Source organism: Ammodytes marinus (genome assembly GCF_949987685.1).
Source record: "Ammodytes marinus genome assembly, chromosome: 22".
Taxonomy (NCBI): domain Eukaryota; kingdom Metazoa; phylum Chordata; class Actinopteri; order Uranoscopiformes; family Ammodytidae; genus Ammodytes; species Ammodytes marinus.
Window position 1 is genome coordinate 4973518 of NC_137226.1, and position 26662 is coordinate 5000179.

Genomic DNA, 26662 nt, shown 5'->3' on the forward strand with positions numbered 1-26662 from the left:
CAACATCATGGTCGGGCTCTGATTGGATGAAAACGCCCCGTGGTTGTGTTATTGTAGCAAAGGCTGCTGGGTAATGTAGTTAACTATTCAGCATTTCTTGGGTTTACATGGTTTACATCAGCTTTGATTAGTCATTTTTTCTGCCGTCAGCATTGAATCATTCCACCTAAATTACGTAAATATGATTAAAATATCTTTACCCACTCCTACATAAATACATAGGCTATTCCTACATTATAATAACTTAATACTTTATTTTTCTTGTGTGTTTATTCTGTAAAACCGCATATTGTATTTGATTTTTTAATTTATGTTACTCTGTTGTATTTTATTTCTATTTTAAAGTTATATAAATAAAAACTTTTGAATCCTTGAATTGAACTTGTTCTTATACCAGAATATAAAGATAGTTTTGGCTTTGGGTGAATAACGCACACACATCTTTATAATTATTGAAAAAAATGTGACACATAACTGGAATCCAAAGTATTCTTCACCTGTTTGAATGTGAATTTGTCTGGAAGATACTGACATCAAAGGAAAAAGCATTGCAGATTATATTTGTGGACATAGCTCTAACAAATTTGCGGTATTGAAGTTGAATGTCCACCACTTGTTGGATTCTGATGTAAGTTTGGTGTGTTGAAGTTAAATTCAAGCATGGTAGTGTTGCATTTTTCTTATTTTGTAGCTACATAGACATATACAAATAGAAAACTAATTTGTTGAAATTAACTCCCTAGGACTGTGCAACCAACATAACTACACCACTTTACTTAAGAAAACCAAGCTCTCTTTATATCCATTAAATATACTGACACAAAAACAAGTTAAAAAGTAAGAACTATAAGTACTAAAGACAAAGACAAAATATTTTTTTCTCAAATATATTCATTTATTATATGTTGTGGAACAACATTTACAAACCTCACTGTGCAAGAACAGTTGTTGCTGCGTTCTGACGACAGCATGCCCTGAAAACATGGCAAGACATTTCTCCTCTCTCACCATTATTAAAGACAATAAAAATTCATCTTCATCTCGTGCTGCAGTTGAAGGCATCAAATACCATTTCTCAATGAAGTAATAGGCGCTCAAGGCATTTAAAGAAATTTGGAAAAAGGCCTGCAGTTCAGCCGGCAAAATACTTGATCAAAACATACTGTAAGGTCACACGATCGGGTTTATCCATTTATGTCATAGTTCCTATGGAAAAACTGACAATTATTCATACGGTATTTGCTGATTCGGTCGATGAGTAAGGATCCTCTCTAAAAGGGAAAAATAATCATATTTACAAATATAACAAAATAACAGATTTAAGGGATATTTGCCATAAAATATTCATTTACTTTACAAACTGATTCTCAGTCACAGCATTGTATGAATGAGAGTAAAACAAAAGCACTTGTGGCATCATAAATTAACAATCATTAATTTTCCAACTACGTATCATCTGATATCAACACTAAATTTGTTCAAATACGTTTTTTTTTCATTCAGGCTATATTTACACGCATGTATGCAATGCCACACTTTGCTTTAGTTTTATTGCTATCTGTAATATATGTAAAGGAAAATAAACAACACTAAAAATATTTCCCATTACTTGACATTTAACCAGAAGTGTGAGAAAATAAAACTGGAAAATTCAAGTGAGATAGATAAGCGTTTGTGAAAAAAGCCTTCAGTGTTGTATGAAAAATATCTCATAGTATTACAATCTCTATTCAACAGAAATGGGAAGATTTGTGTGTCAGAAAAAAAAAGTTAAAAATACAATCAGTGAAATATACATTCAATTGCAAGTGACCGGATTAAGCTAACCCACTGTGAACTTAATGAAGGCTACGTCAGGATAAGGCTTTACTGAACTCAATCATTCCTTCTGAAATACACCAGAACAGTTCATGAACTGCATGGAAAACATGTTTCAACCCTGAAAAGGAATGCCAGAACAATGTAAGCTCTAGTTTAAAATCAAGTTAAATCTGATACAATTAATCACAAAATGAGGGGGCTACATTGTCCAAGAAAAAATCAAACAATTAACATGTATGGACTGGATTTTTTTAACAGGCAGAAATGGTTTCAAACCTAAATCAGATAATCATGGTAATAGAGAGGGTCATCTCCCTTAAAGAATCCACAGTGGCTTGCATACTAAGGCTGCATGTAACGTCGCTCGACGATTTTGTCAGACTGTCATCCCAGTGTTTCTTCTAAACAATATATAAATTCACACATAACATTTCATTGAATCTTATAACCTAATATATATACTTGAAAAAGCTATTATTTTTGTAACAGCATGAGTGGGATTCTAAGTAACATCTCATATCTTACAGCATTTTTTTTTTTCTGTGAGCATTCATCGCCTGCTGGAATCAATTGGAAACTTGTGGTTCATTTCCATCTTTGTACTTTAGTTTCTATTAGGGTCAATCTGTGGCAATATGTCAAGTGGTCCTTTTATAATGTGCACATCCTCTCCGTCTCTCTCCTTCTCTCTCCACACAGCGATCCAGTCTTCACCAACAGGGAGAAAAACCAGTTGGAACTTAAAGCGGAGCCTTCTCTCTTTTAACAGCCACACTGTCATTTTCGCAAACACGCCACTTCCTTCTTTCCTTCGCATTCATCCATTTGTGATAATTCATTACTGGATGTCTTCCACATAGTTAGCAGGATAGAGGCCCGTTGTCCCGTCCTTGAGCCGCCCTCTGCACCAACCCTGATCGTCTTCTTCTCCGATTTTGGTCAAATCATCCCCTGGAAGAAAGGAGGAGGGATGGGTCGATATTTGTATTCCAGAAACATACTGTGAACCGGCAGATTTTTATTTATTTAATAAAAGCCCCTGTAAAACCCAAATCCAAAAAAATCCTTCTAACAATGTAATTTGGGGAGTTGGTTGCATGATATTTTTGATTTATCAATCCAAATTAAAGATAGTCATTTAAGTTTGATAAACTCACCAAAGATTTGGTTTAGTTATACTTATGAGCCATGAAGTATGTCAGTTCATGTCAGTTCTCTGCCCGAACGTACTATAACATTTTTTTTTGCCTGTTGCCATGGGACCTTTTGATACGGCCCCGCCCACACAGTCCTGTCTAACGGTCTAGACTCTAAACAGTAAAAAAGCTGTTATATTTTCTTTTGTAATATTTTTTTACTATAATATTCATGAACATTTATTTTCAATCAGATTTTTGTGAAAGCTTATTTGGACACAGAACTTTGATATAATTTGAATATTGTAGCCCAGGTTACCAGAGGCTTTAAGTCTTTGGTTCTGCCATGTACCTGCTTTGAAGGTCAGCTCATCCTGCTCCTGCCCTTCATAGTCATAGAGCGCTTTGACGGGCACAGAGACCACCGGAGAGGCCGGCTCGTCCTCAAATGGATTCCCGTCCCCGTTGGTGGAGAAAGGGTTTGCCGCCGTGTCTTCATCTGACCAGTCTGCACTCTTCTCTACACTGCTCACGCTGGATGGATGGACGGACAGACAAGAGATCCTCTTAGAATTTTTTTTTTTTAATAGTTATATATATAAAAGGCATTTTTGCATACTGTAGAGGGGACAATCCAGCATGCCAGGCGGTAGGCAGCAGGGACCAACATTTCAGAGTTAGAAAAGTGTGAAAAATAAATACACAACACCAAATAAAGTAAAGTTAAACACACAAAAAGCTAAAAAGTGCATCTCCAAATCCAGGAACAGTGTTTGTGATTCCTCCTCCTTTCAGTTCTAAATAGGAGAAAAAAACATGCTAAAGTATGGCATTATCAACACTACAAAGCAAGCGTTCAGGCAGCAAGACGAATGATTTAAAAGTCACCATTTTGAGATCGAGAACATACAGCAGAACAACATGAGCACATATCAAGCAGCATACGAAAAAAAAAATACATGAGACCAAGCAAGACGAATCATTGTTGAGAATGCATGGTGATTGGATTTGAACCTGAACGGCCAACAGAGGGAGCCACTTGAACACCAGAGAGAGAACACGGCTCTGACAAGAGTTATAAGTTGAAAAACAGTAAACACACACCAGCACACACACCAGCACACACATAAAGGATTTACAGTCAGACCTGTTCAAAGTGTCTATCATTTCACATAGCTGATGACAGTTGTTTACCTGTTTTTTCTTTTTGCAAATAAGAAAATATCTGAGATACTATTTGTATCCTAACTGTTCCTTTATGCATTTGTGTTTGTACGCGAGCTTCTTTTGACGTATGTACTATGTAACTTTGGGTGTGTTGGAGAAAAATTGGATCCCTGGAACACTGTTTGAAGTTAGAAAGCTTCCTTAAAAGTTACTGTTTCACTGTTGTTGTTTACTGCAGCAGGGCCCACAGTTTGGTTTACAATCATATTCTATTCTTATGTTTGGTTCCAGGTGCCTCAAAATAATTGTGTTTTAATTCATAACAATAGATTTATTCATATACATGTATAGAAAATAAATGTTGTGAACTCACTGCAGCCTCTGCAAACGTAAACAATTCCCCTGAAACTGCACCTTTAGCATACATGTGTACAAGTGTTTCAAAATATGGTTCAGGTCTGACTGTAATACAGAAAAATATCCCCCTTAGCAGAGACATGCGCCCCCATGCGCATGACATGGCCCTGTTAGGAAGTGACGGACAGACACACATTGGCTTTGTGTGCGATGCCATTCCAGTGACAGTGCATTGCAACAATACAAAAAGAAAAACTAGCAACCAAACGCAAAAACAAAACCTTCCACCTAAAAGGAGGAGAGATGGGTTACAAGTAAGAAGGGAGTAAAGTAACTACGACGACAAAGAGATGTAAAGGGACGTGGCACGGAACGGAAGGCGAACGTTCCGTGAAAGAAAGATGGAAAGAGAAAAAGGGGCGGGACTACAGGTTGTGGGTGGGCGGAGTGATTTCTCCTGTTCACCAACGTTTTTATTTCCTCTTTATTGACACTGATGTGGTTGACTGTGGTCTGCTGCTGCTCCACCGCCATCTCCTCTTCCTCCTCCTCCTCCTCCTCTTCCTCACCCACATCTTCCTCGTCGTCAAAGGGGTTTGAGCCCGCGGGCGCTGTTTTATTGGGCACAGTCAGGCTGACGACATGGGACACAGTAAGACATGGATTTGTTGACATGCACGCACACACTCACATTCTGTGACATACATTCAAAGAGTGAGGTAAGCCTGGCAGAGCTGATGTTGATAGTTAGAAGGTGCTACAAGGATAAATTATTATTATTTAATTGTTAAATATTTCTGAAACTGTCATTTTTTTCTTCCGCTGTTCTTCTATGTAACAGCAAACAAGACTATCCAGTGCAAAGAATTATATTTTTATATAGTTTTTCTTAATGCTTTTGTCATGGGTACGCTCACTCACAAGAGAAAACTTAACAAACATAGAGACGGTAACTAAGGGGTGCGGTTGAAGAGTTAAGAGATAGATGACCCAGGTCATACGATCAACCAACAAAACAAATAAGTTTTAGATGAAACGCAGACCATGTGAAACACAGACCAACACAATGACAAGAATTTGACTTGTTTAGACTCGAGTGTGACCACTCAAACACACAGGCATGTACACCATAATTAAAAGTACAAAGCTTTACAAACATCACGGGACACTTAATTGTCAGCTCTGGGCTTTGTAGGTGCAAACTCCTTCGTTAGAAGTCACATGAGGATAGTTCACTTCCTCCCATTGTTTTTCCACATCAAGGAACTAAACGTGTGCTAGCCCCTCCACCTGTATCAGAGGAAACACAGGGTTTCTATTCCCTGTTTACAGAATGTTGGAGCGTGAACAGCAGTAGTTATAAGTCGGCCCTTGGGACTGTGAAGTGGAGAAATGTCGACGCCTTTGTTTGCATAGTCATGCCACGCTCTCTGGGTTGATCCTGAGGAGTTATTATTACACCAAACACTGCTCTACTCGGACAGTGGTACAATGTAACTTTGGACGGTTTCAGACAACAAACAAATCTGGATGTATACTAAGAACCCAAGTATTCAAAGAGCTGATATTACAGATCCGATAGATCCATTTGGAGTACAAGAATGGGATTACATTTGGGGAAAGAGACTTCAGTCTGACCAGACAACGGATGTGATGGGCCACCATGATGTCTAATGTAGGCCAAGATTGCCTCAAAATACTGTACATTCCATTTGGTTTTCTGAATACAGATTCCCCAATATTTTTTAATTAGTTTGAAACGATGAAAGAGTAAGTCAGTTAAATACAGGCTATATAGAAAATAACTATATTGTCGGTCAAGTAATTTTCATTGCAGACATACCAAATCACAGTCAAAATGTTTAAGGTCTGATCTTGAATCTTGATGTATTTTTTTTGTTTTTACTATCTCTTAAATGCAATTTCTAATGTCTAATCTTGATGTATTTTTATGCCCCTGTAAAGCACTTTGAATGGCCTTGTGTCTGAATTGTGCTATATAAATAAACTTCCCTTGCCTTATCCAGTTGGTTCAACACATATACAAAGATTTGTCGGTGCAAATTAGTCTTTGTGTGTACACAACATCCACCAGTCCACACCCATAGATGTAGGGAACAGAAAAACAATGTGCTGTTAATTCTGGTTGGGGGGGAGAGGCAGTCAACTTTCCCAAGTTCAGAGGTCAAATGTTTCCCGTGCCTGACATTCCCTTTGTCGACTCCTCTACACACTCCTCAAGAGCGCTAGTCATTAAGTAAACACACGAGCCACCTCCCCCTCATGTCTGGATGAGGGACAGAGGAGGGAATCTTACTACAAAGCAAGTTTGAATCATCCAGGCCCAACTAAAACTATAACCCCAATCTGAGATAATGGGTATCGCAATGGTGGTTGTTACACAGGTTTACTTAATCAGGCTCCGTACGTGTTCCCATAAAAGGATTTTTATGAAATGGGATCATCTTGTGCCACGATAGCTATTGAGAATATTATTTAAAAAAAATATTACAGCAATAATCCCCACTGTTGCGAATAAATAAAGAATGATAAAGAAGGCTAATTCTGTTCATTTAAAATGTGAAATTATGATATTTATTTTTTACCACTATCAACGGCAAAACCGTTTATTTCTAACGCGACATCTACAGATGATAGAGCTCTTATACTTTTTAGTTTAAAGAGCATATTTAAACACTATACTCAAGAATTGCATTTAGGTCCCATAATAAGGACACGTGGGAGACACTTTTCAAGTTAAAGTGAATTCAATTTTATGGGTTTTTAATATTATCTGTGATATATATTACTACGAAAATATATATCATAGTTAAGTAAGAGCAATAAGAACCCTTCCAAAAGCACTGTACATAGTATTCTTGTGCAGATATCTGAAACTTAATGCATGTAAGTTCCATTAGAAAGAAGCTGGAAGGCACTGTGCACAGTTTGCTCTACTTACTATAATCTATCCAGGTTCAAAGAGAGCCACCTTCATGTTATTAAAAACTCTCTAGGGTCAACATAACTCTAAGCTAATCCATTCAATTTGCTGCGTAGTACGGCACACAGGTGTGTTACACATTAAAAGAAAAGGAGCCTCATTATTAAGCTACAAAGTAATGTGAAAAGTCAGGCTCAAGTGATTTTAACAAACTGCCCAGTCAAAGGACAGAGTAATCGTTTAGCTAATCTCACTTACAATCCTGAACAATGATTACAACACACACACACACCACAGCTTCTAGAATGAGTTGAACAATCCAGGGGCCCAGCAGAAAAAAATTATTTTCCAGTAAAACTTAACACACGTCTTCACATTGTAGTGTATTTCTGTGGACTGACTGTATAAAAGGTGCTGCGTTACCACGACGATGGAGGCATGAAAAGTGTTTTATCTTCCATCAGTGTTATGTGCTTGTTGCTGTTGCCACAACAACACCAAAGACACATTTCTCAGCGGGGAGTTCTTATCTCATCTTGGCTTAGAAAGATTACATCATGCTATTAAAAAACTTCAAATAAACATAAAGTTGCTTTAAAAGCCTTGACGGGGCAGGCAGGTTGATTCCATTATATGTAACAGATCATCAGAAAGTTGGTAATATCATAAATTGAAGAGAAGCCAGGCTGTTGCGGCTAACATTCTTTTTTTTAACTGTCTGTGAATTATTTACATTTCTGTGCTACTTTGACATTTCCAGTAGCAATATCAATGCTCTGAAGGTCTCTGTCAAGAATAATATTTTCACATAACTTTCTGGCTCTTGTTCAACTATGTACCAGCCGACTGCATCTCTCTCGCGGCGATGAATTCTTTCCCAACAAACTCGAACACAATGTTTACCGTTACCATGGAAAAGGCTTTACGACGACACGTCACTCCCGGAGCTTCCCTTAACGTTTTACAGGCATTCCTTCAGAGGAAAAGACGCAATGTGCGGTGAGCTCTCTGAGAGTAATGGAGAGAGTGTGTGTGTGTGTGTGTGTGTGTGTGTGCGTATTTGTTTTTGTATGTGTGTGTTTGTGTGTGCGTGCATTGTTTTTTGAGAGACAGTTAAAGAGTGAGTGAGTGAGTGAGTGAGTGAGTGAGTGAGTGAGTGAGTGAGTGAGTGAGTGAGTGAGTGAGTGAGTGAGTGAGTGAGTGAGTGAGTGAGTGAGTGAGTGAGTGAGTATGTACCTGCTGCTGGTCTTGGCAGGCTGAACCGGCTGGTCTGAGCCAGTTGAACTGATGCCGGTCAGAGTGACGCCCTCCGACGGTTTCTTCTTCTCTCGTTTGCTCAGGGTTCGGTTTAGATCTATGGACCAGTCCTGGTGGAAAGACACACACAGATGCACATTACAGTCAAAGTATTTTATTTCCCTAGTGCTCACACCACAGTGGTTGAGCTTGGTTCAAAACATGCCTTCACACAGCTGGTAGTGGAAGAGTCACAGGCAAGTGCACAGCAATAAACACACACACACCTCAACACAGTCTGTCAAACATTTCTCAGGCTCTGGATTTTTTGAACTTGGACATGTCATGCATGTGTTTTGATACAGCACAATGTGGGCCTGATCAAATGAGAGACACGACTATGAACAGTGTCCATCACCTGCTGAAAGCAACACAGCACCAAGGAGTCGCCCCTCCACCAGAGGGAGAGTGGAGCAGAAGAGAGAGATGGTCCAAGAATGTGACAGCATCATAGTTATAGTTATAGAAGTAAAAAAAATTAGAAAATATTAAAAGTAATGTATATGGATACATTATTTGCCACCGAACCAGGCCTACATTCACGTTGATAAAAGTAACTACGAGGCGCTTTCAGTTTGTTGATTCTAGCGATTCTATTTGTATATATTGGTAGTGTTTTTCAGCGCCTGCTGTCCTAAAGATCTTTGCTAGCGCATGACGGCAGCGTGTGCACTTCAGAAAGCTAGTGAAAGAGAGACCACAGGATGCAACGCGATGAGGTAATGTATTTATATGTGACCGTTTATAAACACAGGCTTTTCCAGTCTGCCTGCCGTAAACCCTTTTGTTTGGGTTGGCGGAGATTCAGACCCGAAGCAAAGGCATTAATAATAACTATATAAAAATAGTGTTGTTTTCGCTGACGGTCTCGTTTACTGTTACAGGTAATTTATACATTATAAACACTTAAAAGTTCCTCGTAGCCACTTAAGAACGTTTCAAAAAGCTTCACTGAATGATAGTGGAAACTCGCAGCATTTATCACGATATAACAGCATAGTATCAATCTTATGTTGGAGCTTAAAGTAAAAAAATAATCAATATAATTCAGACAGTAGTCCCTACTATAAGTGAAAGTGTAAACTCGTCTGCCTCCTCTGATTTATAGGGCCCTTTTAACTTTTAACAGATCAAAAGGTTTGACCGCTTGACCTCATGCTCTGTGACATGTTCTGGGCCATAATGGCATCACATGACGTACTGCAGGGTTCATATGGATGAGCTGAGTTCAATGAGGGGTCAGAATGCAATGGTTACAAAAGAACAAAGTCAGATAGCTGTGTTTGGACACACTCTTTGACATACTGCTTCTCCAGGAAAAGGTATGTAAACATCCTGCAGCTATAAGGTAAAGGAAGCACAGGTCTACGTGCCACACGTGTGCATGAACATACTATGGGTTGGACAAAAGACAATGGTGCATCTTTGTCTCATTAATAGTTTTCAAACTTGAATACAAGATAAACACAACCACCTCAAAACACACACACACACACACACACACACACACCCACACACACACACAAACGGAAGCAGTAAGGAGTGAGTGTCTTATTGGAAAAAAGGAACCCCTCCCCTCCCCTATGGCTGTTGTGACAAGAACAGCCGGCCCATGCAGAACTCACTACAAAGGACTTTCTCTTAAAGGTTCCAGTTCTCTTAAAGGGGCGAGGACGGGACCAGTCCACATTCTGTCAGACATAAGGGAAAGGGTGTAGAACAGGGGTTAATGTGGACAACACAGTCGAGACCTCAAACCGTTAGTTGTGTTCGTGTAGCCATGACTTACACCAAGAGCCACTATCTTGCTGGACAATTAAGACGTGAGTGTGCTGTGTTGTTAATGACTTTTTAAATGTATTATTAATTCAAGCTTGTTTTATATGTCTGTCGGCTAGGTCATGACACTCTCTTTTGTGAGACGAGTGTATCTGATTCCTCCCCAAAACACAGCGGTATTCAAAGAAAAGCAGCAAGGTTATGATGAAGGAGGAAGGAAGAAGGATCCCCAATGGGCCAGCTATGCCTGCAGGAACACTCAAAAGCACTATACACATTGTAGCAATGCGAACATATGCAGCGTTTCTTTGCCTTTTTCCTTATTTCAGCTCCTGTTGGGACGATGACATAAACTATGTCCCTCTCCTTGACACTCTGACTGCTGAGGAAAGATTTACTCTCTCTCCTGCTGCCAAACAGCATACTGCAATGACAGAAAATGAGACTTGGCCATAACTCCTCCTTTGGTATAAAGTATAAAAGTGCCCTTGATTTTTTTTCTTCTTTCAAAATATTTCAGCAAGACTTATTAGTCATTTTCCACTCTCCTCTAAGACTGGTGGTTCTCACAGTTGGGCCCGAGGGATCTATTTCATTTTATCTATCTGATTTAATGTGTGTCTGAAAATGAAAAACTTTTTGGGGAACTAAATGAGAGCCACTCTGGATGGTTTTACTATCAAACATTTTAGCCTTCTCATGTCATTGTACCTCAAACTGAGGCCAGTTCATCGGCATGCCTGGACCATGATTAGACCGGAACCATTTCAGGTCTTCTTCAGCATCAGTAGCAGAGATCGTGTCTTGCAGCGTGTGGTAGATTGTCTGGAATCTATGGAGACAATATTGGACATCGGTTTATATTTGATACCTGAAAAGCAGTTGTTGTTGTTGCATCGGCTTTATTCTATCTGTCTGTCTGACCTGGGAAAAGAGCATTGCTGTTGAAAAGACAAGGAAAGGAAAGGCAAGTCTATTTATATAGCACAATTCAGACACAAGGCCATTCAAAGTGCTTTACAGGGGCATAAAACACATCAAGATATTAAAAATTGCATTTAAGAAAGTAGTAAAAACAAAACAAAAAAACATTAAGTATAGAATACATCAAGATGAGACGGTAAAAAAGTGAATAAAAAATGAAAAGAAAATAGAATGTCCCGTGTCTGACTTGTGATTGGTGGAGAGGTCCAGGTGCTGCTTGACCTCCAGCAGCAGCTCTCTGAAGAAGCCGATGCGTTTGTCTTCAAACTGCTGCCACTGCTCAAACACCTGCTCCATGTTCTCCATGTACTGAGGGGTCAACTTGTCCAGCTCTTCCAGGGACTTCTCATAACGTTCTTTAGTCTTTGGGAGAAAGGGAGGGATGACACACACACACACACACACACACACACACACACACACACACACACACACACACACACACACACACACACACACACACACACACACACACACACACACACACACACACACACACACACACACACACACACACACACACACACACACACACACACACACACACACACACACACACACACACACACACTATGAAGTCTGTGTTATTAATCTAGACAGGCCAACACCAGTTCTTCAAATACTGATGTCATTTTTTAGCAGACTACAGTTCTTAATCAAGTTAGGGAGATTCAATGTCCAAACACGGATTCTGAGTTGCAACTAAGATCACCCTAAGATATTTTGTGAAATGTACAATCTTCAAATAGTCAGAGAAATACTGTCTTGAATATAGCTATAGGCAGCTGAGAGACAGTTTCAGAAATGGGCCAAATAGCTATCCAGATACATATGGGCTCAGAAAGAACTAAGGGTACGGGTAGGTTTAAAAAACTATGCAGCGACCAAATAATCAAAAGGGGTATAGCTCTACCAGTTCTGATAAGACAACCATAACGCAGCCAAACTACGGCCAATAATAGTTTGGTAATATACCTTTACAGAAAGCATGACAAAATATTTAAAGATTGACCAGTGAGCTCAAAAGAGCATATTATTTCCCCCTTGATAAGCCTGGTTACAACACACTGCCTATACTCCTAGCCTCACCTTCTGCACCTCCTGTTGACACTTCTCCACCTTCTCCTGGAGCTTCTTCTGGGCGTCGGGGTTGTTGTTGCTCTCCAGTTTGCTGTTGTTCTCGCGGCTGGCTGCCAGCTTCTCCTCTTTACACGCAGAGTGGAACGTTTTCTTCATCGTCTCCATCTGTTAGATTTAACCAATGGAATCAAATACAGACATTAGTGATAGTTTTGTTAGGGTAAGGCATAGGGACAGCAATAAAACACTGGTGTCTGGGGTGGGGGGCGCTTGTGGTGTAGTGGTTAGAGCGCCCGCCCACAGAGACTCAGTCCTCAGAAGCAGCAGACCACCAGATCTAATAAACTATAAAAATGCCAAAAAATAAACAACATTGAAACCCTGGTGTCTGACTGAGAAATGTAAAGCACAAGTTACAACCTGTTTTCTGGAATAAGCTGTTGGAAAAAATGGCCCAAAGCCGGTCACTTAGAGGACTTCCTCATTGTCATTTTTAGAGAAAGTCTTGTTAGAAAAATTGATAACACGTGTTAACAAATTTAATTCAATAAATTGAAGCCAATTTCCTACTCAAGAGAAGATCGGTAGGTTGAAGCCTTATTAACCTGGATGACCTTTCATAAACAGTAACCATATGAGAGAGGCAACTTGGAAACACTCATGCATTTATGACAATAGCAATAAACCACTCTTCTGTCACCTTGTTCATATTTAAATAATACAACAGATAAGAATTGAGGAAGCATACTAATCCGTGGTTCTATGTGTGAAGTGTTTTTGGGGCTGTACATAGTATCTCTTGGGCTGATGCCAGAGCAGCCATGTCCCTATTGAACAAACCAACAGCTGATAAGTAGGGAACACTTAAAACACAAGGACAGCAACAGCTTGTTCTCCTCTCTAATTTGATATAACAGGCAGTTACTGTATGTGTGTTCCTCTATTTGGGGCATGCGCAAAACACAATGTCAATGCACTAAAGAAAAAACATGGGGGCTTTGGACTATAGGTCAAATACAGTATCCAGTTTAGCATGCGTGGGACTATTATTGACACACAGTTCACGTCAGCTCATTTTTCTAGACCAGTCAATTAGCCTCATTTCCTCACTGCCCCCTTCTAACCACTTTGCCTGTGTCTGTCCAGTCAATCAATAAATCACTGTATTGTCCAATGACATGGCCAGGATGTCGCAACCCCCTATGGTGACATCACACTAACAGGAAACGGGGGCGAGTGACTACGGAGGTTACACAACAACGCTCGGTGGCTCTCTGAACGTGCAACTACTTGCATGTGCACGAAACACACAAAAGGAATGTGTGTGTTGCCAAGTAAACACGCTGCTAAAATAAAAAGCAGTGGTAGGAAATACATTGACCTGATGCTGAACCAGAGAGGTGCCCCGTCTCTCTGCACGCTCTCACTGTTTCCTTCCTTTCTACTGACAGTCAGAGAACTACAGGAAACAGCAACAGGCCACCTACCTTTAAACACTGTGTGGCTAATGTGTGGCTGGCTATGGCTTCGCATCTAAGATCAAAATGTTGCAATGGTGGTTCTGCTCTGTTGTGTGTTTAGTTAGCGGGTAGTCATGGAGAGAGAAACAATATGAGTCAGTGATATGTAGCCATTTGAACTGAAGGGTAAAATGTCATAATCAGGGCACTAGCACGATGGTACACATTACAATATCGCCTGGTTTCCACTGAACAGCACAATATGGTTCGGCACGGAATACAGTGTAGACAGCTTACTTCAATGAAGAGAAAAAACGCCACACAATAAACAAAGTGCCGTGCGCCGAAATGTTTCTCTAAACACAATGCACCTTTCTCTTACCGGGGTGACTACACACAGCCGTTCACTTCTCCGACGGAAATGATTCTGTCTATTAATCTACGGACTGCAGTGTAAAGGTAAGCCCCGTTCTTTTTGGACCTTTTGGGACGTCTTGGTACCCCAACAAAAGGGTGACAAAAATAGGGTGCAGTTCGGCTTGCTTGTTTTGGTACCCTTCCCAACTTTTGACAGTGGAAATAAGACGCATATTATTGTCTGCCCAGCCGCACCTAACCAAACCGCCAATTGGAAACTAGGCTAATACATTATCCTGTTAGTCCCTGACATGTTTGTGGTCCACACACCTCTTTGAGTTTCTTGGCCCAGGGCTTCTGCGCCTTGCGGAAGCCGTCGTCGGCCTCTTTGGTCTCTTTGAAGCCTCCGATCATCTGCTTGTGGTAGGCGTCTCTCTGCCAGTTCTTCAGCTTCTCGTAGTCTTCTCCCATCAGCGCAGACTTCACCTCCATGTGCAGCTCGCTCACCTTCTCCGCCTCCGTGCACAGAGCGGACCAGGCCAGCTCCAACGAGCCGTACTGAGGGCCTGGGGGAAGGGTTAGTAACAGGTCAGTGTCTGTGAATTTTAGGTTTGGTGGATAAAGTGCTTTGTTCCTATTAGGATTTGTTTTCTACTAGCCTGCAGTTGACATTCAAAACAAAACAATACCGTGTTGTAAATGTTATACAAGTAATGACTTAATGACTCAACTAACTTTCTACAATTTAATCTAAAGGAATGAATAATATAAATAGTTCCTACCTTTGTCTATAAGTTGCCGCCAGCGCTTCCCCCATTCTGTGAGCTGCTGTGCGTAGGATTTTTCAATTCGTGCCCGCTCATGAAGACTGTTCATCAGATCGTTACAGAGTCGGTTTCCATCGTCTACCCGTTTCACCGTTCTCTTGTAGTTTCCAACCTGAGAACCGAAAACAGTGGAAAATATATTTAAAATAACATGTTAAAAAAGGTAGTTATGGCTTTGGTCCAACTACGTTTCCTTAAAGGTGTTAATACCTGAGTGGAGAAGGTTAAGAATAAGTTACGGCAGCATTGAAGTGTTGCAGTATTGTGTTTAAATAAAGTATCTATCAATCCATCTATCTATCTATCTATCTATCTATCTATCTATCTATCTATCTATCTATCTATCTATCTATCTATCTATCTATCTATCTATCTATCTATAGTTGCTATATTCACTGGATTTATTCCTCATTATTCATCATTTGCAGCTGAGATGTAAATTTCATCTCACATCAGTTCTCAGCAACAACAACATGTAACCAAGGGAGAATTGTTACAGGGGATTTAGGTTTCTAAGTAAGGATTTTATTTGATGCTCATCTCTCACCTCCCAGAAGCTGTCACTGGAGACATCGATCATGGAGTCATCGTATGAGCCCGACATCGCTGCTGCCCTGAGATACACTCAGTGTGTAGGGCCTGAAAAAGACACAGAAAAACAAAATAGTGTCAAAGAATGATTGTGATTAAATAACGCCCTGTTAGCTCACTCGGCAACCATCTGAATAATCAAACACTTGTGTTGTTTATTTTTTACATCTGCTGTCACAGGCTTCTCAAATGTGATGATTTGATGCTTTGTCACATATGATAATAAACACGCATAAGGTAAGCCTCTCAAATATATAGCCTAGAATGAGCTCACGTTAGAGACCGTTGAGTTATTAAATATATACAGCAAAGAGGAAGGGAAACTATCAATCGAAAACAGACAGCTGAAGGACAACAACATTGAGCCCATTTCAATACTGTTCACAGTAACCCTCCTCGGAGATAGAACAGATAGATGATTACTGATGATGAGTATCACTGTCTGCTAGAAAGACTACAGAAGCTCTAACCACTACACCACATGCACCCCCCAAATAGAGGCTCAGTCCTCAGAAGCAGCAGACCACGGGTTCGAATCCATACATTCTCTGCATGTCATTCGCCTCTCTGCTCTATTTCATCTTTGTCTATCCAACTTATCTACGTAACAAAAAGCAGAAAAATGCCCAAAAATTATCTTTAAAAAAAAGAGGAAAGAGTACAAAATAGATACTTAAGAGTTGACAAGGCAGAGATGGGGGAGTGAAGGCGTGATCTGGTTTAATAATCTAGGCAGCAGGTGGCTGTTTTCATGCATTTTATAACCTCACGTCCCTCAAACCACAGTGAGAGAGAGAGAGACACTGTGGAGGAGCACACAGCGGGATGCTTCCGTTTCCTTCAGACGGGGTACCAACCACAGTCACTCCTCTGTTGCTCTGTCCATCATTTCAGAACTCAAACAGTCTCTCTTTATTCCTCTCTCTCTCTCTCTCTCCGGAGCCCCTCCTCCTCCCTCTATACAGCCCCGACTCTGGCCCAGTTCAGATGTAGTGTCTGCTGGTAACCGTATATATTGGGCTTGTGGTAACGTCCAGCTGAGACGGAGCGCACCCTTCAGAACTCAACTCCAAATGCATCTCAAGAGACGAGCCGAGATCGGATTGTACTTATTTTTCAGTTCCACATTCAAGACAGAAACTTCACCAAATTCATTCTTAATTCGGCCAATAGAATGACCTATAAGTAAACGTTTAATGAAATAGTGTATATGTGCAAGCAACACAGTATTATGCACATTCAATTTGTATTTATTCTGCTAGGTATAACATCATCAAATAAAGAACCTCTCTCCCCACCATCATTCACTCTAACTAAAGTCGCTGAGCAGTAACACTCTGTCAAACAGCAATAATATCTGTCTGAATACCCATCTCTCATTAGGACCGGTCCACTTGTGATCACATCACATGCGTTTTAGTGCCAAGTGTGGTGACACTGGGCCCCTTTCAGCTGAGGGAGAGGGCGAGCGCTGCGGCTTAGTGTGTGTCAAAATGTGTGTGTCAAAATGTGTGTGTGTGTGTGTGTGTGTGTGTGTGTGTGTGTGTGTGTGTGTGTGTGTGTGTGTTGGTCAATGGTCAGCGGCCAGTGGACTCGGACAGAGGGTGGTATTGTGGTCAATTCTAGCTGAGGAACAATCCTCCCTTTAACTTTGTATGTGGTTTACAATCAGGTCAGTCAAATATGCAAACACACACACACACACGCGCACACACGCGCACACACACACACACACACACACACACACACAGATGTTGTCAGTCACAATTTCTAGAGAAAAACCACACATTTGATTTTACCCAACTTCCTCATGAATGACAGCCTTGACAAATCTTGAAAGTGTCAAATACTACAAAAAGATCAAACTGTTTTGGCACAGTTCCGTTGATATTGCTAACGTGCTGACATCATCATGAGACAAGTGTTATGGTCTACGTTAAAAAAACAGGGAAACAAATGTTTTTAAGGGAAGCAGTCATACCATTAACTCAATTAGTTCAGGAATTGATCGTTTGTTTCAGTCATTTCTCAAGCAAAAATGCCAAATATGTTCTGGTTTCAGCGGCTCATATGTGAGCTTGTGCTACTTGTTGTCATATATGACAAATTGTTAATCTAATATTTTTCAGTGTTGGACCTCAAACCTTTATAAGCATTCACATGGGCAAGGCTATCACTGTAACACTGGTTAATAGAATAGAAAAACTTATTTATAATTTTTTTAAATTACAGTGACCCATGGTCCCTTCTGCATTTCCTTACCAGCTGTCCATATTCTTCATCCACCAAATCCCTTCAGTAGCAGCACATGATGGGAGGAACACACAAGGGACACATGGAACGGGCCACAAATATCCACTCTAGTCTAAACATGGAAACAAGTCTTCCCACATCAAATGCTGCTGAGCAAAGATTTCCACCGACAGCATGGCCGCCGCAGGAGTATAACATATGTTTACGCAAATGATAGAAGACTGACAGAATGAATTTCTTTTTACATTAATATTAATCTATTTATTTTACTTGAATTGTTCCCCCATTCTCTCTGAGTGTATTTGCCTTGAACATTCATGGTCAATAAAGCTGAATTGAACTGATATATTAATAATTTGATTACTAGCAAAATGTACAATTAAGAACACAAGGACACAGATGTAGGGAAAGTGACCAAAAAAATCTATAACACACTCTGCGTTCCAAATCGCATACGCTAAATAGCATGCTGATTTCAAAACTAAAAATCTCGACCGGATGTAGAAGACATCTGGGTATTTTTAAGCATACTAAATCTGGCCACAGGAATTGGGGACATCCTAAATCTTTTTTTCTACCATACTAAATAGCAGAAAGTATGGGTGTTGGAACGCAGCAAATGTCTAAGGAATTTCTTCATCACATAAGCTCTTTCCCTAGCTGTGATGTAATCATTAGCAAACAGGAACCAGCGTCTGCACACCCTTGGCTCTGCGGGACAAGGGGACTCACTGGCGACTGTGTTAAAACAATTGAACGCAGCTTGACCCAGAACTGTAAACAATGCTGTTGACTGAGTCGAAGGTCTGAAGTCCACTCAATCTGTCACTCACTCTTCAGGGGAATGTGGGTGTGACCTGCAGTGGTGGACAAAGTGTTCGCATCCTTTTACTTAAACCCCCTACGAGGAACTTTGAAATACTTCTGAAATAGTTTGAATTGTTCTTCTGGTAAGAGCAGACAAGGCCATCAGTTTAAAGAATGCCAAATTGCCAACATTTATTTTCAAAGGATTATACATTATTTTAAACAAACTTATGAATATTATATTCCATTTCTTATCAAGTCTGTTCTGATAAATGCCAATACATTCTACACACTAGACCTTTAATGCCTTTGCAAGAGTCCGGTCTTTCCAGGTAAACTTACAATCGTTTATTACAAATAAACACAGAGAACAATTTTTTTCTCCAGTAAATGCATAATTTTTATTCCAAGGCTTCAGACACCATAGCTGAATAGTTTGTTGTTTTAGATTACAGACTTAGTGGTTGCATAATCAAAAACACAACAATGATATTATCCACTAAAGTCTGATAAGTAAATGTACTGAGCATGTTGGAATTCAGCCGCTGACAACAGCCTCAAGATAGAAGTGAACTAATGCATTCCTCTATGCCACCACCATGCCCAAACTCAACCATGGCATGTTGAGCAAGTTCCCACACTGTCAAAAGTCATCCAACTCTCTCTCTACAAAGTACAAACACAGACATCTGAACCCAAATTTGCACAGATGATGAGGCTGTTTTTGCTGTTTCAAAGAAGTGGTAGTTAGGGTTCCATTTCTGTAAAACCAAATCTATCAATCCTTCTATGTTATTATGGGAGTAAGTTGCATGGTTGTAAGCATCTGAAAAGAATAAGGCGATATATCAATCGAAATGAAAGATATTGTCATTTAAATTTGATCAACTTAAACAGAAATTTGGTTTAGATGATGTGAACTATGCTCTCGTTCTTATGACACAGTAGCAGGTATTTTGAACCAATCCTGGCAGTTCTCTGCCCGAACATTTTTATAAAGACATTGACTGTATCCATGGAGACTATTAGATACTGCCACTTCTGTTTTTTTTATCTAAGTTTTATAATATTTAGAAACAATTATTTTCAATCAGTTTTTTGTAAAAGCTTATTGAGACACCCAACTTTGATATCGTATATTGATTTCTTTACTATTTTTAGAGCAGGTTTCCAGAGGCTATGTTGAATCATGATCAGAGGAGCAGCAGCTGCATGTGACAGACTGTGAGCCAAAGGGAGGAGCAGAGACACATGTGTGTTATTAAAAGCACAGCGAGTCTTACTGTAAGACCTGAGTCATGTCTAAGTAACCGACACACGAGAGGCCATTGACCTTTACAGGTAAGGTATAGGGCTGGGTATCCAAGTTCAATATGTTTCTGGCACCGACCGAAAGGCCTCCACCAAAGTCTTGTCCTTCAATACCAAATACCAATTCCTAAAGGGTTAATCTCATCAACCTCAGTGAGCCAATAAGCATGCAGCATTGCTTGATGTGCCAAGATCTAAAAGTGATGGGGATTGGCTGTGTGGAGGCATCCAGGATAAATACATTAGTTTACAACATTTTTTATGCACTATGCATCAGTAAGCCTTATACACTGACTGACTGTCACCTTTTTATTTTGCATCGAAAACTATTACACTGATTCATTGTATTGTTTACATTTAGCTTGACGGATTTCATACAATTGCTATCGTGAAATAAGTAGCGTTCAGTAACCAGTATCAAAGTCAAGATATCGGTAATGGCATCTTTATCGATATCGAACAACTTTTTAACAATATAATAATTTTGGACGATACCCAACCGTGTTTACAGGAGAGGAGACACCACCAAAGACAGAGAGAGATGCTATGCAAAATATTGTAAAGATGGAACATCTTTCCATCACGCACCACCAACAGAGAGTCTATTCATCCTGTGAGTGTTTCTCTGGGGGGTTGTCACACAGACACACTGTCAGGAGCAGGAAACAACACCCTTCACAGACCACAGAGATGAGCGCATAGTTAATGCTACACAACTGACAGGCACACGCATACCTGCCCCCAAGGTGTTTATGTTAGTTGAGGTTAGAATATTGTCAGAGACGAGAGCAACATAAAAACAACCTTAGTGGTGTTTTATCCTTTTATTTATTTATATTTTTAAGCACATTTTAGAACATTAGGATGCGTGGGAGATTGTTATTTAAACGTTGATTTAGGCAGGAGGTCACTAACTTCACAACTAACTCTTATCAAGAATAGCAAGGACATTGCCATGTTAATCAAATGTCACACAATCTCAACATTACGTTTTGCCTCAGTCTGGCTGCTGGTGCACTAATCAGTAACTGATGTGGAGGGTAAATGTGTGCACAGTGAGTGGACCTATCCTGAGGGTCGAAGTGTCTCTCTCTCAAAGCTCACAGCCTTGTCTGCGTGATTGTCAGTGCTATAGCAAGAACCCCACTGCTGGCTATGGCTGTGTCTACATGAGACTGTATGACTTGTCTACATGGGTTATTATGACAGGGGGAACCAACTAGTCCCTTTTCTTTGCAGCTGTTTTTATAGTTTAAGTCTGTTGGTTCTGCTCACCATTACAGATCCTAAAATAAGGCAGTTAATCGACAACTTGAGCAAAATAAGTCTATTTGGGATTTTGTCAGTTTGGTTAACAGTCCCAGTGAGGTTGGACTCCTGTATCAGTGCGCATGGAATGTCTTTCATCCAATCAAATTACTCGGTCAGAACCAACTGCTGTATATTGATAAATTAATCATTTTAGTAATCTTTTCAAGGAAAAAACTGCAAAAATGTCCTTGATCCTGTTTCCCTGATGTGAGGATTTTGCTCCATTCCACTAACACATTAATCCATGAAATAATCCTCAGATTGGTCCATAAAAATAGGAATAGTTGGTTGTTAATCTTAATTGAAATATAAAAACAAAACCACAGTAATACTCACTTAAGTCATCAGTACTTAAGTGAATCATGGGGACTGAAATAAGACATGCCTACAAACAAAGTCAGTGCTCTGCTTTGCCTTAACATTGCTGTCTTAATCATAGGAATATTGCTTGTCTGGCCACGGCCCAAGGGTACATGTTTTTTTTTTGTCCATTTCCATTTCCTTCTTTTGTTGGATACAACGCCTCGCTGCAATATCTCCCTCACAGGCTGGGAGAGAGTGCAGCTGAGCTCGTCGGTCTATCCCTTCTATATTGCCTTTTCACAGCAGGACGTTACTAAATCCCGACTGGGCTCCGAGAGAGAGAAAAAAAAAAAGAAATGCATTCATTACTTTGCTTCTTACTCTGTTGTTGCACACAAGCCTGGAGGTCAGAAGTTTCCATGGCAATCGCAGGTCGTGACCTTGATTTTTCTCTCCCTGTCAGTCACCCACCTCTGCCCTCCTTCCTCATGTGAGCCCAACAGCTGCACGGGACGGGCCTGCTGCTGATCTCACAGGAATACAGCTCAACAGTACTGTGGTTCCACAAGTAAATCCCATTCATTTTCTCCATAGAGGATTTGATTATTAGTCATAACAATCCAAGGCAGACTTACCACAAGCTACCCGAGTGTGAAACTATATGCTCCTGTAGATAACACAAGTTTGTATGATATCAACCTCCTTTTTATGGAAAACATGGTTTATTCACTATATCTCAGAGAGAAGAACTACACTACCCACAATCCTAGAGCGTCACAGCAACGTCTGATTGGTGGAACCCGCTGTTACCATGGAAAATGTTTACCTTTTGCCTTTTTCTCCATTTTCCAATTGTTTTCCGGCACGGAATACAATGTTTTATAGTCACGAGTATTCGGGTAGCTCGTTTACTAAAGGTTCTTTACTTGCCAATGGGGAAATTCACCTCTGGAACATTCTGGTAGCTATTGATTTACTCATTTCAACTGATCCAGCCTTCAAAGAGATCACTGAGATTCAAACTGTGGTATCAAGAGGCTCCAACCAAAACACCAGAAAATGAAACCCATTGGTCCATCAGCACCAGGTCAACTGTAGCCTCAACAGTACTGACCGGTCCCCTCACTGAAAAACCCCTTGCTCCGTCCAAACAATGGCATTTGTTCCACACCTTCAGGCATTTTCCACTGGACCTGCCAGCAGCAGCAGCAGCAGTGTGAGGAGAGAGGAACATAATGGAGGGAAATTCAGTATTACATGACAGGGAAGGGGAGACCCTGACGTCACCCACGGCAACCTGCCGGCACCTTTTTCCTGTGGAAGGCCCTGTACTGCACGCATGTGATGAGATCAAAACCTCCAGACGTTTCAGGAAAGAAGTGCCACGGACACAATTCAACTGCAATGTAAACATTAGCAAAGACATATCTCAGAAGAACATAAAACGTATTCAAAACTTTCTGGAGCGCTTTACCGTTTTATAACACAGTCTGTGTGAATTTGAGCAGCACAAAGGCTAGCGGCTATTTTCAAAACAAATGGCCATAATAATTTCCCATAGTTGTATTTCACCAGCAATAATTAAAGATACCTAGAAATGGAGATCAGTGCCTTTGGCCTTCAGTGGGAATACCCCTCATGCTAAGTTTAGCCTGATCCTGTGAGTGACGCGCGATCAGTTCACATGGGCCCCCAGAAAATTGGAGAAGCAGCAGCTTTCACTACTGCTTTACCCTAACAACAGTACTGACTCCCCCATCAAACCACACTAACACACTAACACACACACACACAAACACACACACACACACACACAGTCACTGTGGGCATGATTAAATACTCCAGCTGCATGACTATGACTGATCACTTCCACTGCTGCATTACAATATAATGACTATCTGCTATTTGTCATGCCCAGGATGTACCCTGTTCCCTACTTTATCACCTAGGATGATTGATTTAGCTGTTGATTATCACAATGTTACAGCCAGCAATGCCCTGCCTCTGATAAGAAGACCCCCTTACTTATCTCTCTCTCTCTTTTGCTACATGTAAAATGTTTAGGTTAACTTAAATGTGCCATACACGAATCAGGGCTGACCTTGGCAGCTGGCAGGCAGTCACTGCGCAAATGTTAGCCCACCGACTGTCATGAGCCAGGAAAGGAAACAGACAGCTAGAAACTGAGCTAGACAAAAAAGGGAAAAATGTCACTCAGCTCAGCATACATACAATGCAGGATGATACTGTATGTCAAGGACCAGAGGGTTATCTTTACTTGCGAAACCTGCCCCGCCCTTTAATCACTCAATGAAACAGTCTCTCCCTGCCAAGACTACACACGTCTCGGGGCAACTATACGAGTAAACCTGCTTCAGTTCACAACAACAAACCAAAAGTCCTACACAAACCAAACCAGCACTATGTTAACCATGACGTAACGGCGCTAGCTTAAATCTTAGGACTTTTAATTCCCCGTCTGAAAAATCCCCTGTCAGAAATACCAAAGTTACTGCAACGGTGTTACAGATACAGCCAATAGTGAACTTGTTAAAGACGTATGTTAGATACCTTACTATACATCTAAGACTCTCACTCAAGCACTGCTATATAATGTAGTTTTAACATAATTTAACCATTCCCAAGTGAAGGCTATCTTACCACCGACGCATACCCATCGGGAAGTAAGTAAACTTTTACGTTAGCCCCTTAGCTCTGATGTTAGCGAAATAGCCACAGCCCCTTTTAGTTTAAAAAAATAATAATTGAAAGCTAGAAGGGAAAAGTGTTGGTTGAAGCTCACCTGACACAGGTATATTCCTCCTCTTGCGGGAGTCTTGTGTTTTACAGGAGGGTTAATTCACTCGTCGGTGCCAATTTACAAATCTTTTCGCCCGTTTTTCTGTCCAGCTGCGGCGACATCGATTGACTGACTGACACGAGCGTCAGTTTGCCAAAGAACGAGATTGTGAATCCGGTCAAGGTTTTCAAAATAAGACGTGCAGTGGAGGAGAAAATGTAAGACACATTATGGGGGTGTACAAATGAATACTGGCCCCACACAGTGACACAAGTTTCTCCTCTTAGCTTTGGAATAATTCGAAAAATGTGACTTAATGAATATACTTACTTTGCCTAAAACTTATTCAAGGAAGGCAATGAAGGCATAATTTTACAGTGTTATTAGGCGATAAAATCGGCTCCGATTATACCTTTATTTTGAAATACCCTAACTCCCAATCGTGCAGTGTTTAAAACTGTCTAGCTTCATGCAAATTATGGAGAGGCGCGGCTGTCCGACATCACATCCTAAATTTTTCTGGTTACTTTATCCAGACGCACCCCCAGGCACTGGTTCCCTACTAGGGGGCCCATAAAGGTAAGTATGTAATGCTATGGTGCAGTACTTGTCAGTTCATAAATTAAAGAAGTTAAGTATGTCACAGAAGGTCATTTAAAGTTAAACAATATAGTAAAGAAGGCACATGCAGAGCTGCAAGTCAAGGTGGTGTAAGTGCAAACATGTGAGGTCGTTCCCCCATGTAAACATATATTGCACATTGATGACTGTTATAAACCCCTTCACTGAATCTGCAGAAGCCACATAACTAATTATGTAAGCTGAATACATATATTTAGTGGTGTGCTGTGACCATAGGCTGTAGCGCACTCACAAATAGTACAGAGTAGGGCCTACAGTAGGCCTACTTCTTTAAAAATATATATAGCTTCATCTCTTGCAATTTGAGACGACATGAGAACTGTCAGCAACTTAGAGATTTTTTTTTCCATTAACCGAAATGTAAACCCTTTAAAATTACTGTAGTGTAAATGATCAAATTTCTATACCATTTTTAAAGGGCCATGCAGTTCAACCACATCACAACACATTTTCCCACTTACCTGTACCTTTGCATAACAATGGCCATTATTTATCGTCAAGGCAGCACCAATATGGATATTTTATTGAAAGAAAGACAGAAAACTAAAAGGTAACAATGCATTACTCCAGGGGTGGCCAACCAGTCAGAGACAAAGAGCCACATTTTTTACTGTGTTACTGCAAAGAGCCACATCATACACACGGGTACACACAGTGGCGATTCCAGGAAATTTTGACTGGGGGTGGCCAAGGTGGGCCACAGAGTTAGAGTGGGGTGGCCATCGCACCCCTGAATGAATATGCATGTGATATATATGTGATATGCTGTACAACCAATTCAAAGATGATTTATAATCCCAAATGCCCAAATCATGCTAGTATCCATTGTAATGTTTGTCAGAAAACTAAACCCCTGAAGGGGGGTCTGGGGGCATCCCCCCCCCCCCCCCAGAAGATTTTTTTTGTGTTTTTAACATGTAATCTAAGCATTCTGGTGCATTCTGGCGAAGATAATAAAGGAAAAAGTCAATATTTATTTCAGCTCAGATGAATAGTAAAATTAGCAAGACAACATAACTTGCTAGCAGCCAGATGCCTAACTGCACAGAGGGACGGATGACCACTAGCTTTTGACCAAATATCTTGCTAAAAAATAAACCTTTATTTATGAAAGTCTGCCCTTGCTAAGAACATGTTACACTCGCTAACTACAAACTTTAATTTTTTTATTCAGATATCAAAAATCTGCTGGGACACGTGCCTATACACATGCATGGGTGGCACGCATGTCACAAGCACACTTATGCTGTTTTCAAGACCTTTGCTGACCAGAGACCAGTTCTAGTGGCCACAGTCCTACCATTAATTTAGTAATTGAAAATTGCAAACTGATCTCATATCAGTGGATTGGAGTGTTTGTGTGATGAACTTGGCAACTACCTATCAGAAAAAGTTAAGAAAGAAAACAAAATACATATCATCTCTGAACTAGGATA

General features: G+C 40.4%; 1 protein-coding gene across 3 annotated transcripts; it reads right to left on the reverse strand.

Annotated features, from left to right (window-relative positions):
* Nucleotides 1-1633: 1633 nt before the first annotated feature.
* pacsin2 (protein kinase C and casein kinase substrate in neurons 2) lies at nucleotides 1634-24719 on the reverse strand. Of its 3 annotated transcripts, XM_080050861.1 has the most exons (12): nucleotides 24588-24719; nucleotides 15756-15847; nucleotides 15164-15320; nucleotides 14712-14947; nucleotides 12574-12729; nucleotides 11672-11847; nucleotides 11212-11332; nucleotides 10347-10412; nucleotides 8662-8792; nucleotides 4951-5115; nucleotides 3310-3491; nucleotides 1634-2772 (listed from the first exon to the last, which is right to left on the reverse strand). In XM_080050861.1, the coding sequence occupies exons 2-12, from the start codon at nucleotides 15810-15812 to the stop codon at nucleotides 2660-2662; spliced, it is 1560 nt and encodes a 519-aa protein (XP_079906987.1). In that variant the 5' UTR covers nucleotides 15813-15847; nucleotides 24588-24719; the 3' UTR covers nucleotides 1634-2659. The 3 variants fall into 3 exon arrangements, with proteins under 3 accessions (XP_079906987.1, XP_079906988.1, XP_079906989.1); XM_080050862.1 differs by lacking the exon at nucleotides 10347-10412; XM_080050863.1 differs by lacking the exon at nucleotides 4951-5115.
* Between the last annotated feature and the right edge of the window lie 1943 nt (nucleotides 24720-26662).